General features: G+C 34.4%; 1 protein-coding gene across 5 annotated transcripts in view; it reads left to right on the forward strand.

Annotated features, from left to right (window-relative positions):
* Positions 1 to 20,779, forward strand: part of ERBIN (erbb2 interacting protein) — a 152,695-nt gene that overhangs the window by 99,495 nt on the left and 32,421 nt on the right. For all 5 annotated transcript variants that reach the window (XM_012462252.3, XM_012462253.2, XM_012462254.3 and 2 more), the window contains exons 15-21: positions 3,891 to 3,990; positions 8,592 to 8,713; positions 9,658 to 9,831; positions 11,878 to 12,063; positions 14,030 to 14,144; positions 15,834 to 16,017; positions 18,720 to 20,265. In XM_012462252.3, the coding sequence (XP_012317675.2) occupies positions 3,891 to 3,990; positions 8,592 to 8,713; positions 9,658 to 9,831; positions 11,878 to 12,063; positions 14,030 to 14,144; positions 15,834 to 16,017; positions 18,720 to 20,265 (2,427 nt within the window). The remainder of the gene's footprint in view (positions 1 to 3,890; positions 3,991 to 8,591; positions 8,714 to 9,657; positions 9,832 to 11,877; positions 12,064 to 14,029; positions 14,145 to 15,833; positions 16,018 to 18,719; positions 20,266 to 20,779) is intronic.

The raw sequence follows: 20,779 nt of genomic DNA on the forward strand, positions 1-20,779 counted from the left end.
AAGATCACACCACTGCAGTCCAGCCTGGATGACAGAGCGAGACTCTGTTTCAACAGCAGCAACAAAGAATATGAGAAGCAGTTGGATAATCGGTGGAAATTGATGGAAAAGCTGTGACAGGAATTCTTAACCTGTTGGAGGGAGCTTGGGTCTGAAGTTTGTGAAAGGGAGAACAAATAGTATACATTTGATACTCTTAGAATATAGCATTTTCTATACTCATAGCTGTTTTTCTTTTCTTTTCTTTTCTTTTCTTTTCTTTTTTTTTTTTTTTAAGGTAGAGTCTCACTCTGTCGCCCAGGCTGGAGTGCAGTGGTGCCATATTGGATTTTCACATAACATGTAGAGCCCAGATGAAGTATTATTAGTACACAAATATGAGTACAAATTAATAATCACTGCACAAGTTTGTAGTGATACTAATTTGCTCAGCTGTATAATACAGAGAAACCACATAATTGGAAGGATTCTGGGCTGTAGTTTTGCCAAGCCAGGTGCAAGAAAAGAATAATGCAGCAAGGAGGTCTTGGTTTATGGCAAGAAAGTGGTTTAATAAGATATAGTGTGGTACAAAAGGGGAATCAAAGACAGGAGCAAATGGTGGGAAGAATGTCAAAAGGTCAAAGGAATAGTAGTCTTGGTGAGGGTGATCAGCAAGTACTGTGAGAGCAGTAGAGTGGGAGGGCTGCATGTTATCTGGGTTACCATACTCTGCTGGTTATCCTTTTGCCTGACTGCTCCTCAGTCTCCTTCTCAGACATATTTCTTCTGCCTTTGCCTTATGTGATTTTTTGCTCCTCATGGTATCCTAGGCTCTGCTTTAATTTCTTCCTACTTTCTCCTGAAATTGCTATCTGTATCCTCATTATTCCTAGCAGTGTCTTCAGCCCAGTTCTTGTGCAGAACCTCACATTCATATAGCTCAATTCCTACTTAACATTGCCACCTAAATGTCTCAAATCTAATGAGCCCAAAATTGAGTATACCATCTTCTGCCCCACATGTATTTCTCTCACATTCCCCAGTTACTTTAGCTTGGTAAATAATACTTGATGGAGGCAGAGACCTTGAAATGCAATCCTTAACTACTGTTTTTTCCTGTACTTCATAGACAAGCACTATTGAATCTTAAACATCCTCAGGTATTTGTATATTCTGTTTTATCCCTGCTGCTACTTCTCTTAAATACTGTTCACCATAATCTTTCACTTAGACCTAGCCACTAGTCCAAATTGAGATTTGGTGTGAATGTAAGATATACACTGGTATCTGTAACCTTAGAATGAACAGAGAACATATATGATCATATTCATATTTTTTTATTGCATGTTAAAATGATATTTTGAATATGTAAAGTTAAATGCATTATCAAAATTTCATCTTTTTTGCCATTTAAAAATATGTGGCTACTGAAAAATTATAAGTAATCAGGCGGGGCGTGGTGGCTCACACCTGTAATCCTAGCACTTTGGGAAACCAAGGCAGGAGGCTTGCTTGAGGCCAGGAGTTTGAGACCTGCTTGGGTAATGTAACAAGGCATTGTAATTTGAGTGATACTTTAATCTGATCCCAGCTCTAACCTACTTAAAACCTTTTCATTGTTTCTTTTTTCTTTATATCATATGCCTGAAGAGCCTCTTCATTCTGTGGCTTCATCTCTACCCCATACACCTTCATTCTCATTTCTTCAAATCAGTTCTTTCTTGGGGCATTCTCCCTTCTCTTTCTTACCTGGCTTCTTACCTTAGACTTTTTCTCACCGTAGACTTTCTTCCAGGAATGCTTTGCTAATCATTCAATATTGTGGTAAGTTAATTTCTCCTCCTAATGTTCTCTTAGCACTCTTTACCCTGTCTACCCTGTAATTACAATTGCAATTGCTTATTTTGTTACCTGTATTCTTCCTCTCATATACTCTCATAAACTCTACAAAGTCAATATGTACACAGGGCCTTTCTTAGTGCTTTGCAATATAAAAGGCTCTTAGTAAATATTCGTTGAGTGAGTGATTTTTATATTTCAGACAAGAATATTTACAGGTGATATTTTAGAAATTATGGCAAAGGAATAGAATATCTGAAATGAAATAGGATTAGAAATTGCTGAAATTAGATGTTCAGGGAACTGAGAGGCCAGATATACTGTTCTCAATTCCTTTTTCTGTCTTTGTGCCGCATAAATAACAAGTGACTAGTTTTCTTATTATACCTTTGTTGACATGTAATTCACACACCATACAATGAACCCTTTTTAAAGGATACAATTCAGTGGTTTTTAGTATAGTCACAGAGTTGTGCAACAATTGTAACAGTTTTAGAAGATTTTCAGGGCAATGAGCTTTTAAAAGCCTCCCAGATAATTTTTATACACTCATCTAAGGGAACTTTTTTTTTTCTGACACATTCTTTCATCTACTAAGAAGTCAAAGGTATGGAGATGTCATCTATGTTTTCTAACATGACTTTGGAAAGATTTGGTGTAAAAGAGCCAGGAATAGATGAATACCACCAGGAGGCTAGTGGATAATATTAAAGGAGATTGACTGTGGAAGGTACTGGTTATATTCCTCAAAGGAACAGGAGTTTAAATTTGAGGATGGGGCAGAATGATGTCACAGCATTGTAAGTGCTACTCTCACCTCCTGACGGGGTGGATGAGGTAGGAGAGAATAAAACACCTATATTTGAGGCTTAAGGGAAGCACTGTCTTTGGGAAGGGAATAGAGCTACCGTTTCCATTATCAGAGGAAGTCAAGGAAAACGTCAGGAATTTGAAATGTAGGGCAGTTTTTGTTTGTTGAGGAACAGAGGGGAATGTTTGAATGGGAGTAAGATTACAGGATGGAATTAAGTAGATGGAAGGTTTTCACAAAAGTCAGTGCAAAGATTTAAGTAATAGGGTGGCATGTGAGAGGAGAATTGGGTAGTTCTCTGCCTGTCTGGAGTCAGCCAAGGCTTTTATTGGTAGGATTTAGGTGAATACCAAAAGGAAATAGTTATATTAAAAAATAGGTGCATAACATTTGCTAAGTAGTTAGGGAAAGAAATCCTAAGAAAAAAGAAGGTCTATACTTTGGGAGGCCAAGGTGGGCGGATCAGGAGGTGAGGAGTTCGAGACCAGCCTGGCCAACATAGTGAAACCCTGTCTCTACTAAAAATACAAAAATTAGCCAGGCATGGTGACATGCACCTGTAGTCCCAGCTACTCAGGAGACTGAGGCAGGAGAATCACCTGAACCTGGGAGGCAGAGGTTGTGGTGAGCCAAGATCGTGCCACTGCACTCCAGCCTGGGCAACAGAACAAGACTCCATCTCAAAAAAGAAAAAAGAAGGTCCAAATTTCCTGTAGGCTCTACCACTGAGTAACTTACTGGTATCACTACTGTAGACAGGAGACACAAGAGGAAGAAAGAGAAGCAGTTTATGGTTTTCATCATTCTCTTTTCAGCTGCTGGCTAGAATAGACATTTAGATAACCAGGCTAACCCTGCCAAATAATTTTTTCCAAAAGCATCTTAGTGATGGGGAATACTAGATAGGGCAAACAATGGAAAGGCTTCTTTTACAGCTTAATTAAATACATCACTACGATAATAAGTAATTATTGGACAATGAATAAATTTGTTATATGAAATCTTTTAAAACGTGATATTTCAATAATAATTGCTGTATGGTATGAACTTTTTTTATACTAAAAACTAAATTTTATTTTTTGAATTTTAATAAGGTTTCAAATCAATACCTAAAGTGTTATTGTGTGTAGTTAAATTTGTTTGTAACCTGCACATTGATACTTTATAGAAAAAGTGATGTGTACTTAGGCAGAGGAATTGCTGAATATGTGTTTGCTTTAGGGTTAATGAAAATTAAATATTTATTTTCTTTCTCTAGTCCAAACCCCTGATACCTCTTCAAAAAGAAACTGATTCAGAGACCCAGAAAATGGTGCTTACTAACTACATGTTCCCTCAACAGCCAAGGACTGAGGATGGTAGGAATTTCAGAATCTGTTTATTTTTTAAAAACAAATACTAATTTAAAAGGTGTGAAGTGAATTTTAAGTCTCAAAGACTTTTACTAGTTTAATGGGACTTTAGAGAATTGATCAAAAAAGTTTATTTCAAAGTAATGGAAAAATAGGGCACTATTTCAGGGGTATAGACAGTTGAATTTAGAGGTATAAGTGTAGCATATGCTTCCTTAAATGATTCCTTTAAATTAAATCACAGTGTTAAAATTGATAACTTAAAAACATTTAGCTAAATGCTAGGAATACATAAGTATTATGTGATTAGAATTCTTAAAGCAGGAAATATTTTCTTCACTTGTGAACTTAATACTACACTTGGATCCACACACTGAATCAGGATAATCTGTAGAACTCTGAGTAGAAATGCTGTTCCTAAATTATTTTCTTTATTTTGCCTGATAAAGTGGAATATACTTTTTTCTACTGGGCATAGATGTTTTTTATAGATTATGATGACCTTTTAGACTAAGGAACAAATAGTTTCTAATATATGTTGTACTGTGTGTGTGTGTGTGTGTGTGTGTGTGTTTATTGTGTTATAGTTAAAGTAACTAGTTTTTATATATCTTCTTTCTGACAGTGAAAATTTCTGTGATTTGAAATTATTTATAAATTAATTCTTAGCACATGGAAACACTGAAGAAAAAATGTAAATCAATTATCAGTCTTAATTTATAAACAATACCATGGGCAAGTCAAATAAGTTTTTGAACTTCAGTTTGCTTATCTTGAAATGATGATAATAGTTCCTTTGGAGCACAGCCACATTCATTCACTGCAAAATACTCTGGTCCCAAGCATTTCAGATAAGGGATACTTATGCTACTATTCTGTCCTTTTATGTAAAAAGAACAATTATCTGAGTATATTGCATAGCTGACTATAACATTATTTAGAGGATGCCTACCTTTACTTCCTATTTTCCAGAAATCATCTTCAGAGACAAAGAAAGTAGGAAATTGAGATCTAAGTTAGGGAATAAGACAAAAAAACTTAGCTATTGATGCATTCAAGTATTTGCTGTAATGCCCCACATGGTACTGCTTACTTTTCTAACAGAAAAGTTTGAAATACAGTATCAACATAAGCAGAGTTTGCACCTCTAATTTTAACTTCTTAATTTCTAATTCATGAAATTATTGTTCACATAAAACAGTAATCATATTGACAGCTTAATATTAAGTATACTATATTTTGTTATGGAAACATACTTTTGTATTTTATCATACTGCTAAATTTGGAGGTTATGGGTGAATTTAAATACATGGAAGAGAGGTTATTTGTAAACCTATTCTCAAAACTTTAACTATAGAACCTCCCGTATATGAAGCTTTTTACATTTGATATCTCACAAATCCTCTTATTTGATTAGGAAGCTGAATAGGTTTTGGTACATCTAAATAAAAGGCATTAGGTATACCCAAGAAATAATAACTTATCAAAGCAAATCTTTTATTTCTTCTAGCAGAGAACAAGAAATAGTTATCCTATAGAAGGTAAAGAGTTTTCTAATAGTTTAGAACTAGTTCTGAAATACAAGTTAGATGTGTTTTTATTCCATTTCAGTATTTTAAAGCTAAACCTGCTATAGCAATGTAAGAATAATAGCCAACTTGAGTCAGACACAGTGCTAAGCACTTTAGATATCCGTAACTTCTCATCTTTACAATAATCCTTCAAGATAGATGCTACTGTGATTGTTTTGTCTCTCACAAAGCTTAAAATATTTATCTGACCCTTTATAGAAAATGTTTACTCATTCTGCCTCTAAACTGTCTTGAATCATAGGTATATTCATGCCTTGATCTCTTCTCATACTGTTTTCTACTTTAATGATTGAAATCTACCTTGCCACCTTTTTCTATTCTATCATTGTAATTTATTCCCTTCCTGTTTAATTTAAAAAGAGATCACAATTCAGATAAAACATTTAGTTTTGATAAGAAGAATAGAAGTAGCAAAATCTTGCCACTACTAAGTTTTGATTTTGAGATTTGTTTTAGAATGGAAGAATTTCTAATAGAAAACTTTGAAATACAGTATCAATTATGATATTCTGGGTCCTCTTAGAGTTCATGTGTCACTTAAAGTATTTCATGGATACTATAAGCAGAGCACTAAACAAGGTGAATGAATTTTCTTTCAACTATAAGAAAGGGTTTTTTGTTTATCCCAATGCCTCTAAGAAATAGATGAATCAAAAAATATTATCTTACTGGGTTTGAGTTTTATAACAGTTTGAAAGAAGTAGACACTGTTCACACTTATTTTTCATCCCACCTTTGTGACAGGTATTGTGCTAGAGCTAAGTAAAGACAAATATTCTTACTTTCAAGATTCTACTAAAGGTGGGAAGATTAAAAAAACAAGAAGGAAAAGAAAGATTCTAAAGGTAGATAGTGATGAATAAATGTGCAAGAGTAGGGATGAGATCTTGGGCCTAGATAGAGGAATCAGTCTTAATCAGAGAGAAAGGGAAGTATGTTTTCATATAACAATACATTCATATCTAAGAAAGCAGGATATTAGTGGAAATATGAGTCTGAGGGTTTTTATTGCATTTCTTTTACAGTGAAGTGAAAGAAATTTGCCTCTGGAAGTTGGGGTAAGGGCATTTCAGGGAAGTGGTAGTGATTAATTTATCATAAAATCTAAACTTAATAGAGAAGGAATTAAAACCTAGAGTGATTTTACAAGGAGCAAAAGAAAGGTAGTTAAGGAACTGAAAGTTTACCAGCAACAATAAGGAATTGAGTGATTTGGAAGAACAGGTGTAATGGTCAAACAAGTGGAAAAGTTTTATGGAAGCCAAGGTCCTGAGTATGACTATGGTTGTGAATCATTTGACCGATGTGCATATGGACATTGGGATTGAGGACATCAAGGAATTACAAAGTTAGGGTCTTGGGGTGGCACGTTTATCATCCCACATTGTCATCATTCAGGAGATTAGCATGTGTAGCCAAATACTAGACTCCTCAGTCTATACCTGGGTAATCAGTTTGAATAGCCTCTAGAATGGCTATAAAGTGATATTACCTGATGTCCTGAATCTTCAAAGATGTGAGATTTATACTAAAGAGTAGAAAGTTATAAGTGACCAGAAGTTGACATGAATGAGAGGCATGGTAAAAGTTACTTACTTTAGGGTTCTGAATAAATTCTGGTGTAAAATTGCTTTAGACATAAACTAACAGTCATTGGAATCTCTGGGCCAAGCTGGTGATTGAAATTACTACCTGAAATAAGTGAGAGAGTAGAGGGAATTACATGAATTCAAAAATAGACTTTGTTGGAAACTGCTGAGCTGTCCTTGCCTTTCCAATGATACCACAAAAATATGTCAATAGGAATTTGAATCACATTCCACATTTGTTTTGAAAATAAATACACTACTTCATTGAGTACATGTTAAGCAATTATAAGGAAAAAAAAATCTTGGAGTAATGAAAACAAAAGGCTAAATTAAAAAATTTCATTCCCTTTGCTAAGATTTGGTTTTTGTGGCATCCTTAGTATAGATATGAAATTTTAAAGTTAAGCCCTAAACAAAGGCTTAATAAAAATGATAACTAGAAGTTTTTGTATTTTGTTATTTTTGCAGAAATAATTCAAATTGACCATATTTGGATACTCCAGGAGTTTCTAGGGTTTTTTAAAGCTTATTGTGGTTACTTGAAATCTCTGTTTTGAGTAGGGGATATTAATTTTCTTTTAATGGGCAAAAAAGTTGTGATTTTATTTTATATTGTATGACTTCTATGGAGTGATATATAATAGTTGAATGAATTAATTTTTAAGCCTTATGTATTTTTTTAGTTGCCTAACAATAACAAAAAACTGAGAGTTGTTAAATCTTTACTTTTAATATTACAGGTTGAATATCTCTTATCCAAAATGCTTGAGACCAGAAATGTTTCAGGTTTTGAGTTTTTTTGGATTTGGGAATATTTGCAGAATTCATATTAGTTGAGTATCCCTAATCCCAAAACCCCAAATTCAAAGCAAAATTCAGACCTTTTAGAATGCTGACACAATGCTCAAAGGAAGTGCTTATTAGAGTTTTTTACATTTTTATTTTTGATTTAGGGATGTTCACCTTATATATCTGATAGAATATATAAGTGTTGAGTTTACCTTAAAATTTCCATTTTCTTTACATTTTGATATAGAAAATATATTGTAAGAACTTTACTTAGTATATAATCCACATAATGTTTAATGCAATGATGAAATTGCATTTCAACCATAGCACCTTTTAGGGCACTGCACAAAACCATATGTCTATGGTGTTTTAATGGGTAGATTCCCTTCAGGAACGCTTCTGGTAAGAAAACAAGATGAATCAGCTTCAGGGAAGAAAGGATATGTGGTTGACACTGTAAAAAAATCTTACATTAACATTATAAAAAATCACAGCCTACTCATTAGGATTTTGAATTTCTTGCATTGACTGCTCTTAACTAAGGAACATAACTCATACAGAAATTATGAGCAAGTGATAGATTTCCACAATTACAGTAAAATATAGAGGTTTTTGTTTGTTCCTTACTTTTCTCTAGTTATGTTTATATCAGATAATGAAAGTTTTAACCCTTCGTTGTGGGAGGAACAGAGGAAACAGCGGGCTCAAGTTGCATTTGAATGTGATGAAGACAAAGATGAAAGGGAGGCACCTCCCAGGGTGAGTCTGTTTTTTATTCTTTCAAATTTGAAACAAGTCTGCTGATATTTAAGTTGGTACTATATATACTATGATGTTTGGGGATATAAAAAACTATTGGATTTATTCCTTGTCCTCAAGGCACTTGAAGTGTTATTGCTTTCAAATATTTCACACATCAAAGAATTTGGGAAAAATATAAAACTATGTGATTTAAAGCTAAATTTCATAGTATATATAAATATAAGAGGAAAACATTATTATAGGCTAGAGAAATTAACCAAGACTTTATTTCAAATTAGTGCCCCTTATGTTTAACTTCAGTTTTGTTGACTCCCCCTCCATCATATTTGTAATGATTATTTTCTCCCCTTGCCCTTTCTTTAGTGAATTACTTACATAAATCCTAGAGATAAAGAACTCTTTGTTATGAACATTTTGTTTCTTTATGGAATTGAAAACATGTCAGAGTGATATGAATAGTAAATACATATTTTTAAGTTGCTTAACAAATGTAATTATTTGCCCCTTATACAAACCAGCTGAATCTCAGAAAACGACAGGTTAACCTTGGAAGAATATGGCTCTTGGCATGTGAGACATAAATATATGAATCTCTCAATTTTATCTGTGCATAGATTAATATCTAGCTGAAAAATATGTATCTGTTTCAAAGCTAAGTGACACAATTTTTGGCAATATTCATACTATATATCTCTAAATGGAAATATTTGAGTCTGATGAAACTTTTAAAACATTAAAATTTACTGTGAAGTCTTATTATTTTGTTATAAAACCATATTTTTATCAAGCCTAAAATGGCCTCAAAGCCTAACATTTGTCTTCACAGTTACCCCTATGAGCTTGATGTCTAATGTAATTTAGATGGATTATAGATTAAATTTTGTTTGAGATTGACACTAGAAATATTCGTACTTCATATTTCACTTATTTTGTTTCTCTAGGAGGGAAATTTAAAAAGATATCCAACACCATACCCAGATGAGCTTAAGAATATGGTCAAAACTGTTCAAACCATTGTACATAGATTAAAAGATGAAGAGACCAGTGAAGACTCCGGAAAAGATGTGAAACCATATGAAGATCAACAAGATATAAATAAAGATGGAGATGTGAAGGTTAGAAAATTTAAACATTAACTAAAGTTTATTTCAAGTTATTTTAAAATGACAGTTGATATAGTGACCCTTTTCATTACTCTAAATGTGGAGTCGTGCACCACAGAGTGATATTTCAGTTGACACACTCACATACATGTGATGGTGGTCCCATAAGAGTATAAGGGGCTGGGCGCAATTGCTCACGCCTGTAATCCCAGCACTTTGGGAGACCGAGGTGGGCAGATCACTTGAGGTCAGGAGTTTGAGACCAGCCTGGCCAACATGGTGAAACCCCATCTCGACTAGAGAATATAAGGGAGATGGCTGGCCATGCTGACTTACAACTGTAATCTCAGCACTTTGGGAGGCCGATGTGGGACTGTCAGTTATACCCAGGAGTTTGAGACCAGCCTGGGGAACATGACGAGACTGTTTCTACAAAAAGGTAAAAAAAAAAAATTAGCTGAGCTTGGTGGTGTGTGCCTCTTGTCCTAGCTACCTGGGAGGCTTAGGCAGGAGAGTCACTGGAGGCCAGGAGTTCAAGACCAGGCTGGGCAACATAGCAGGACAACCTATCTCTACAAAAAATTTAAACATTTGGCTAGGCGCGGTGGCTCACGCCTATAATCCCAGCACTTTGGGAGGCCGAGGAGGGTGGATCATGAGGTTGAGAGATCGAGACCATCCTGGTTAACATGGTGAACCCCATCTCTACTAAAAATACAAAAATTAGCTGGGCATGGTGGCGCAGCCTGTAGTCCCAGCTACTCGGGAGGCTGAGGCAGGAGAATTGCTTGAACCCAGGAGGTGGAGGTTGCGGTGAGCTGATATTGTGCCATTGCACTCCAGCCTGGGTAACAAGAGCGAAACTCCATCTTAAAAAAAAAAATTAGCTGGGCATGGGCTTGTAGTCCTAGCTTCTTGGAAGACTTGAGGTGGGAGGCTCCCTTGACCTAGGAGTTCAAGACTGCAGTGACCTATGATCATGTCACACCGCTCCAGCATGGGTGACAGAGTGAGACCCTGTTTCAAAAAAAGAAGAAAAATATAATGGAGCTGAAAAAATCCTATAGTCTAATGACATCATAACACAACGTTTCTATATTCAGATACGTTTGCATACATAAATAACTTTTTATTATGTTAGAATTGCCTGCAGTGTTTGGTATAGTAACATGTTATACAGGTTTGTAGCCTAGAGGCCATAGGCTATATCATGTAGGCTATATATGTAGTAAGCTATAACGTGGGTTTATGTAAGTAAACTCCATATTCACAGAATGAAAAAAATTACCCAACAAATTTCTCAGAACATGTCACTGTTAAGTGCCACATGACTGCACTTACAAATTTATGATTTGTTCTCAGCTACCTGAACTGGGAAACTATAATAAGCGGTGAACTCTCTGATTACTGTCATGACCACTCTCTGGCTATAGAGTGTCCAGTTGGCAGGGTAATGTCAGCGTAGCCTTTAGAAAAATTTTCTGAACAAAGAAGATAATGAATGTCAGAAAAATCATTATTATGAATTTTTTCCCCCTGGTAATATTTGTCCATTTTATCCCATTCTCTTTTTAAATGTAATTGCAATAATAGACATTTGGCATTTCTTTGGGATATTTCAGAAACATTCACAAATCCCTGAATGGTATATACCTTTAGGACTTTGCCACACACACACATACTGTATCACAGAAACTAAAGTTTTACCATGTCATTAGAGTTACTACACAGTCCACAATGAGCAGAAAACAACTTTAACCATCTGGAGTTAAGTGTGCTGAGCTAAGTAACTCAGTTGTCCACACTTAGAAGCCTTGCAGCTTCTAAAAGGAAAGTAACCTTGGCTGAGTTTTACATTTTAATGTGGCTCATGGATCTTTGGGGACCCTGTGCTCCCAAAATGAGCATTTTATCTGTTAGTGCCGCAGGTTTCTATGTTTAAAGTTTTCTTGTTGGAGATTTGTCCGGAATTGGAAGTTGGCAAATTGCTTACAAATTTTTATCTGAACTTTAAAAATATAAAAATTAAAGAATATGAACTCTTTATCTTTTACTTAGACCTCAGAAAGTACAACTACAGTAAAAAGCAAAGTTGATGAAAGAGACAAGTGTACGATAGGGAACTCTATACAGAAGATCAGTGAACCTGAAGCTGAGATTAGTCCTGGGAGTTTACCAGTGACTATAAATATGAAAGCCTCTGAGAACTTGAAGCATATTGTTAACCATGATGATGTTTTTGAGGTATGATATTATAATTATTCTGGAGTAATCATAAGAACTTTCAATTTATATTTTATTGTTGTTAAAATCCTGATATTGATTATAGAAAATATGTTAATGCATTCATCATTGAGAAATTTTATTTCTACAAAAATATCACTCATTTATCACTTTAAACTTACAATTATTATGCCCTTTGTATTCAGATGTTTATGCAAATTATATATGGATAGTCTAGTTTACTGTAAAATACATAATTGCTTTTATTTCTGTAACTTGAAAAGACTAATATCCAATTATTTGACTTACATATGCATTTATCATTGAATGTGAAGGGTTTTTTGGTTGAATGAGACTTTTTTCGATGTGGAATTTCTCTAGTGGATCAATAAAAGCACGAACTTTTTTTAAAAAACAGCTTTATCGAAATATAACTCACGTACCATACAAATTACTCATTTAAAGTATTCAATTCAGTGTCTTTCAGTATATTTAGTAAATTGTGCAGCCATTACTACAATCACTTTTACAACATGTTTCTCACCCCAGAAAGAAATCCTGTACTCCTTAACTGTTAACTCCTCATTCTTTATCCCTTTCATCCTTAGGCAACCAAAAATCTACTTTATATGACTCTATAAATTTGCCTGTTCTTGACATTTCATTTAAGTGGAATCATACAATATGTGGTCTTATGTGCCTGGTTTGTTTCACTTAGCATAATGTGTTCAAGTTTATCTGTGTTATAGCTTATATCAATATTGTGTCCATTTTTATGACCAAATAATATTACATTGTATGTATCCATACTTTGTTTATGCATTCTTCAATTAATACACATTTGCATTACTTCCACTTTTTGGCTATAATGAGTAAGGCTGCAATGAATATATATGTACAGGTTTTTGTGTGGATGTATATTTTCATAAATGAAAAATGATTGCACCATTTTATATTCCTTTCATATACTGCTGGTGGTAATGTAAAATGGTGAAGCTGTAACTTTTTAATATGAATATCTGAAGTGGTTCTGATTTATATCTGTGTTGTTCACTGTAGTATATACTAGCTCCAATTGGCTATTTAAGTTAATACATTTTTATCCCTAAAAATTCAAAATGCATTCAAAACACACCAACTATAACTGTTCCTGGTTATCCTGTGAGTTGTCATTTACAACAGGAATAATTTTTTTTTTAAATGATGGTTAATGTCACTCAGTACACTATGGTATGCACTGAAGCTAATGTAACATAAGCTGTGAAAAAATTATTAGGTTTATCACAGTGAACTTATGCCACATTTAGTGTAATTTCTATGTGTAAGGCACTGTGTTTGAAGGTATAGTGACAGAATGAGTAAGTGAATGTAGGGATTTAAATGAATGCAAATAAATATAATTAAGGATAAACTGTGCTGAGTGTGTAAGAAAAGTACTAAGTGTTACAGAAATTTAGAAGATTTATGGCTGCTTTAAGGAGAAGGGGGCGTTTGAACCGTGTTTTGAAAGATTTTAATTCACAGATACAGGAGAATGGAATGAAATGGAGATGGAATGATGAGAGCCAAAGAATGGCATGTGGAACATATGGAAAATAGCGTTTTATCTTACTGAATAAGTCAGAGGCAATATTATGAAATAAGATCAGTAGAGTAGATTGGGCCCTGATTACGAAGGCTCTTGAAAGCCAAGCTAAGAAGTTTGGACTTAATGTTCTGTAGGCATCACGTGAATATCTCAGTATAAAGAAGGCAATAGAGAAAACAATATCCTAATGCTTGATTAGGATAATGATGCCATTAACAGGATAGAGGTGCCAAGAGTACAAACAGGCTTGGAAGGACTGGTTGTGTTTTATTACCATATCTTGAAAAGATTTAATATGTGTTTGTAATATTTGTTATCCCTTTAAAGTCTTATGACTTAATATTTATTTGAAGAAACAAAAATTTAATTTTTAATCCCCTTCCCTCCCCTTTTGACTAGGAATCTGAAGAACTTTCTTCTGATGAAGAGATGAAAATGGCAGAGATGCGACCACCATTAATTGAAACTTCTATTAACCAGCCAAAAGTCGTAGCACTTAGTAATAACAAAAAAGGTTAGATGTTGAAGGAGAGTACTAAGAAGAGAAATTGCCTGAATAAATTTATAATTTTTTTGGAATAAATTTCATTTAATATTATGTTATTTGAAACATTTTAGAAACAAATTTTTAGTGAAATTGGCTTTTTGAAAAGTTGTTTCCTTCCCTCACATTTTTAGAGAAAGGCTTTGATAGTCTTTTCTTTTCCCTCATGCATATTTACTTATAAAGGCATGGATTTCACAGACAGATAAGCCTAGATTGTAACTTCATTTCTGCCACTTACCTGCTGTGTGATCCTTGAGTTACTCAATTTCATCCATGTGTACATATCTGATTTGACATACAATGAGGCTAATGAAGGAGTTTGCATCAAATGGGCTAGATAATGTATCTTTCAGCACAGTACCTGATGTAGGTGCTCGTTATTTTCATTCTGTTGCAAAACAATTTTTTTACACTCTGTCCAACCTCTGACAGCCATTTTTCATATAAGAGAATCTCAGACTCTTAGAGATGAAATGGATCTTGAAGAATATTTGTCCATTCCTTCACCCCTCCCCTCTAGCACCTGAGTATCTTTATATCATCTTCCTCAAATGTTTAGCCTTTTGTGTTTATGACATCAGTGATACTTATTATCAAGGTGGTGCTTAGATAGCTCGGGTTCATAATACTTGTAGTAATGATACCTAGAATTGGTTGAGCACTAATTGCTTAGGTACTATGCTGAATATTTTACGTGTTATTATCTAATTGTCACAGTAGCCCCCATGATAAGGAAGAGGAAAAGGAGTGTATCTAAGAAAGAACTTAAGTATCTATATTAATGATATTTTAAAAGTTAAGAACCCAAAACCTGAATACCTTGAGATCAATACAGAGTCCCATTTGCTACTGTTAACTGTAAATACAATCCAAACTACTTGATCTGTGCTCCTAAGATCTCAGAACATCAAAGATATCCTTAATTCATATAATCTTCTATGGATATATCTGTGTACACTGTTTCCATGATTTGGCTAGAATTGAGTTAGTTAAAAACAACCTTTTTAGCACTACTTTGAAAAAATACTACTTTTTATACTACCTGTCTATTACAGAATATGAACACTTGTCTATTTCTGTTCATATAATTGCTATACACACAACCACCTCACATATTGAGAGTTTACCATTCATAACAAGTCTATGAAATGTTTTAAAAACATTAAGAAATGAAAGAGCTTGATTTGAAAATCCCTTGATTGTTTGGTGATTGTGTGTTTATGGATTAACGGCTTATTATCAGAGTAGATGGCAAAAAATTCCTTATATATAAAATAATTTCTTGCCCAGATAAGTTTACAAAGGTTATAATCTATGTTTTTATTATCAGTTTTTAATATTGTAAATGAATGAAAAGTATACTTACTGAAATTAACTGACCTTAGAAAACAGTACATAATATCACCTTGTCAGTAACTAAATCGAATTCTTAGTAACTCCAACATTGGTTACTTTTAAAAAATAATATCGCCATTTAAAAATTCTTTAATCTTTGTATTAGGACTGACTTTTCAGGGTGCCTCTGATTATCTTATCAATATAATTTATTACCTCATATAGAACCAGGACAGTATAATTGCCATTTGTCATCACTGAAAAGCATTTCACAAAATTCTTGGCTAATTTATCATTGATCTTAAATTTGTTTTGTTTCAGATGATACAAAGGAAACAGATTCTTTATCCGATGAAGTTACACACAATAGCAATCAGAATAATAGCAATTGTTCTTCTCCATCTCGGATGTCTGATTCAGTTTCTCTTAATACTGATAGTAGTCAAGACACCTCACTCTGCTCTCCAGTGAAACAAACTCATATTGATATGAATTCCAAAATCAGGTATGTGAGCATCTTTTATGATTTTTCATTTGTACAATAAATAGAAGTGGTAAGGCAGGTAACAAATACATAAACATAAAGGATTTCATAAATAAATATTATAGAAGTGGTTCCAGTAATATGTTTTCTTTCCCCATTTTTATTGCTGATTTTCTATTTAGTTTTTATATATTTCCATTCTAAATTAGATTTTTAAATGGGAAGGATAGACTAGATTCTCAGTCTCTTGATTAAAAAATTGAATATTTATATAATTTTTAGATATGGCAACATAAACAGCATAGTTGAGGTAATTTGAAAGGAGTATTTTTATAGTTAGAAATGCAGAATCATTTTGGAGGGCTGTCATTAGAAGGTTCAAATACTCAGCCGGGCGCGGTGGCTCACGCCTATAATCCCAGCACTTTGGGAGGCCGAGGCGGGTGGATCACGAGGTCAAGAGATCGAGACCATCCTGGTCAACATGGTGAAACCCCATCTTTACTAAATATACAAAAATTAGCTGGGCATGGTGGTGCCTGTAGTCCCAGCTACTCAGGAGGCTGAGGCAGGAGAATTGCTTAAACCCAGGAGGCGGAGGTTGCAGTGAGCCGAGATCACGCCATTGCACTCCAGCCTGGGTAACAAGAGCAAAACTCCATCTCAGAAAGAAAAAAAAAAAAGAAGGTTCAAATAGTCTTGACTGGTGTTGTATATTTGACTTAGGCTTAATTTTGTAGGACACACTCACTGAGAGAGAGATAAATGTTAATTTGTGTAGCCTGGAATTTAGCTGAAGTCTAAAACACGTTTTATTGTTTAGGCTCTTGAGAAAGTTGGTTGTCTGTAATGTTGGCTATGGGTTTGAAAAGAAAAAAAAAAGAAGAAATTTGGTTATCAGAGTAAGGCCCTGCCATTCTACCATAGTGTTATCCTATCAGCTAAACTCTGCTTGTTAGAAAGATGGGAGTTGGCTGGGCTGAACGTAGTGGCTCAAACCTGTAATCCCAGCACTTTGGGAGACCGAAACAGGAGGATGGCTTGAGCCCAGGAGTTTGAGACCAGCCTGGGCAACATGGTGAAACCCTGTCTCTACCAAAAAAAATACAAAAGTTAGCCATGTGTTGTGGCACATGCCTGTAGAACCAGTTACCTGGGAGGCTGAGGTGGGAGGTGGAAGTTGCCGTGAGCCCTGATCATATCACCACACTCCAGCCTGGGTGACAGAATTAGACCTTGTCTCAAAAAAAAAAAAAATTGGGGATTGGCTTGATGTGGTGGAACACCTGTAATCCCAGCACTTTGGGAGGCTAAGGTGGGTAGATTGCTTGAGTTCAGGAGTTCAAGACCAGCTTAGGCAAATGGTGAAACTATGAATCTATAAAAAAATTAACCAGATATGTTGGCATGTGCCTGTAGTCCCAGCTACTCAGGAAGCCGAGGTGGGAGGATAATTTGGGCCTGGGATGTTTAGGCTGCAGCGAGCCATGATCAGGCCACTGCACTCCAGCCTGGGTGACAGAATGAGACCCTGTCTCAAAAAAAAGATTGGCGTTACTACTAAACCAAAAGTTTGATGTATGGAAAATTTTAACAATTATTTATAGTTGTTCTTAAACTTGTTCTTAAATTTCAGACATATTTAAGTAAAATTTGTTTATTAATGTGTGTTTTTGGAAAAGGGAGATGAATTTTATGCCCAAAAATGCGTTCAGGTATTGTAAAGTTATAATCACAATCAGTCATTTTTTTTCTATCCTTTAATTTGAGGCTATGAGCTACTGTTTAAAATACTAATTTTTATAACCTCCTAGATATTATATTAATTTGTTGAATAATAAAATTTGATTTATTTATTGTTGGGAAAGTGGTATGGTATTTTCTAAATTCTGCTTTTAATATAATGAAATAAAGCCTAAACAAGAAGTACAGCAACATCTTTTTGTGCTGTATTTCTAGTAATGAAAGTTATCTTTTTTGTAATGGGAAAACCAGTATTAGGGAATTTTTGTGGAAACATAACTTGAATATGTATACAAGAGGACACAAATATGTTCAATACCACCAGGTAAAAGTAAAATATTTTCTATAATTTTGGAATGACATATTTAAAAGTATTTGCCAAATACAGCTAGCTACTTAGAAGAGTATTAGACTTCATTTATCTTTTTATGCCTTTTACATATTTTATGTAAAACTTTGGACAATTATTCGCTTCTTTGCTTTGTACAATTTTCTTACCTATATATTTGAATGTGATAACAACTATGTACTTAGTTAACTATGGTTAATTTGGTTAATAATGTAAAGCTTCAAAATTAACTGTAAAATTGTCCTATGCTCATGACTCCACTATTCATGTTACTAGTTTTCTCTCCATATATCTGCCCTCCATCAAGCATTTCGTTTTTTGCACATTCAAGAAAAGATATAGCAAAGACTAATAATTCCACTTTTGTTCATAGTTAAGTCCTTTAAATTATTTTGTGACAGACTGAGTGTATTGATGAAAATTAATTTTGGTATTATCTATGAATTCTAATTGTATTACTTGTCTCCAACTGAATATAAAGCTATATTAACTATTAAGATAATATTTTTAAATTACATGATATAAATGCCTTTTATCAACTTGTCTACCTATACAATTTAACTATTAATGTTCCCTGTTACTAAGAAAACTTTGCTTTATTATGTTTTTCATAAAATTATCTTTATTTTAGGCAAGAAGATGAAAATTTTAACAGCCTTTTACAAAATGGAGATATTTTAAACAATTCAACAGAGGAAAAGTTCAAACCTCATGATAAAAAAGATTTTAACTTACCTGAATATGATTTGAATATTGAAGAGCAATTAGTTCTAATTGAGAAAAGTGTTGATTCAACAGCCACAGCTGATGACACTCATAAATTAGATCACATCAATATGAATCTTAATAAGCTTATAACTAATGATACATTTCAACCAGAGATGATGGAAAGATCAAAAACACAGGATATCATGCTTGGAACAGACTTTTTAAGCATTAATTCTAAAGAGGAAACTCAGCACTTGGAAAATGGAAATAAGTATCCTAATCTGGAATCCGTAAATAAGGTAAATGGACACTCTGAGGAAACTTCACAGTCTCCTAATAGGACTGAACCACATGACACTGATTGTTCTGTTGACTTAGGTATTTCCAAAAGCACTGAAGATCTCTCCCCTCAGAAAAGTGGTCCAGTTGGATCTGTTGTGAAATCTCATAGCATAACTAATATGGAAATTGGAGGGCTAAAAATCTATGACATTCTTAGTGATAATGGACCTCAGCAGCCAAATGCAACAGTTAAAATCACATCTGCCGCCGATGGAAAAAATATAGTCAGGAGCAAGTCTGCCACATTGTTGTATGATCAACCATTGCAGGTATTTACCGGTTCTTCTTCATCTTCTGATTTAATATCAGGAACAAAAGCAATTTTCAAGTTTGATTCAAATCATAATCCCGAAGAGCCAAATATAATAAGAGGCCCCACAATTGGCCCACCATCTACACCTCAAATATATGGTCCTCCACAGTATAATATCCAATACAGTAGCAGTGCTACAGTCAAAGACACTTTGTGGCACTCCAAACAAAATCCCCAAATAGATCATGCCAGTTTTCCGCCTCAGCGCCTTCCTAGATCAGAGAGCACAGAAAATCAAAGTTATGCTAAACATTCTGCCAATATGAATTTCTCTAATCATAACAATGTGCGAGCTAATACTGCATACCATTTACATCAGAGACTTGGCTCAGCAAGACATGGGGAAATGTGGGCCATCTCACCAAATGACCGACTTATTCCTGCAGTAACTCGAAGTACAATTCAGCGACAAAGTAGTGTGTCCTCCACAGCCTCTGTAAATCTTGGCGATCCAGGTCCTACAAGGCGGGCCCAGATTCCTGAAGGAGATTATTTATCATACAGAGAGTTCCACTCAGTGGGAAGAACTCCTCCATTGATGCCAGGATCACAGAGACCTCTTTCTGCACGAACATACAGCATTGATGGTCCGAATGCATCAAGGCCTCAGAGTGCTCGACCCTCTGTTAATGAAATACCAGAGAGAACTATGTCAGTTAGTGATTTCAATTATTCACGGACTAGTCCTTCAAAAAGACCAAATGCAAGGGTTGGTTCTGAGCATTCTTTATTAGATCCTCCAGGAAAAAGTAAAGTTCCTCATGATTGGAGAGAACAGGTACTTCGACATATTGAGGCCAAAAAGTTAGAAAAGGTAATTGAACATGAATTTTTCACTCTTTTCTTTATGAACTTAATTATTTTCCTTAAAAGTAATTGGCATTCTTTGTTTTCTAAACAAGATGAAGCAAGGTACTTATCTCTTTATATTCTAGGTTTTTTTTTTTTCTGGTACTGGGAATAGAGTTCCGAATTTAAACTCAGCCAGGACAATTGGGATAATAATGTGTGTTTCTATCCTCTCCTTTACGCCCCACTGTTTCTAACAGAAATGTATTTATTTTATACGCTTATATGTGTATCTCTTTTAGATTGTGCACACATACTAAATATACATTTGCCTCTGTTTAGCATTGACCTTTTTTATTAATAATTGTTGATTATTTAAATATTATAGGAAAATAGTTTATAGTTAACAGAATAACAAAAAATGTATTGCAAATGTAATTATTTCATTTAATATTTTTTTCCCCAGTCCACAGTATATGAACTAACATTGTCACTGACACAGATGGCTTCTGGCATGGCGTTTATTCTTAACTTTTCTG

The sequence above is a fragment of the Aotus nancymaae genome, unplaced genomic scaffold (genome assembly GCF_030222135.1).
Source record: "Aotus nancymaae isolate 86718 unplaced genomic scaffold, 86718_ANA_hifiasm-v0.15.2.pri h1tg000014l, whole genome shotgun sequence".
Taxonomy (NCBI): Eukaryota; Metazoa; Chordata; class Mammalia; order Primates; family Aotidae; genus Aotus; species Aotus nancymaae.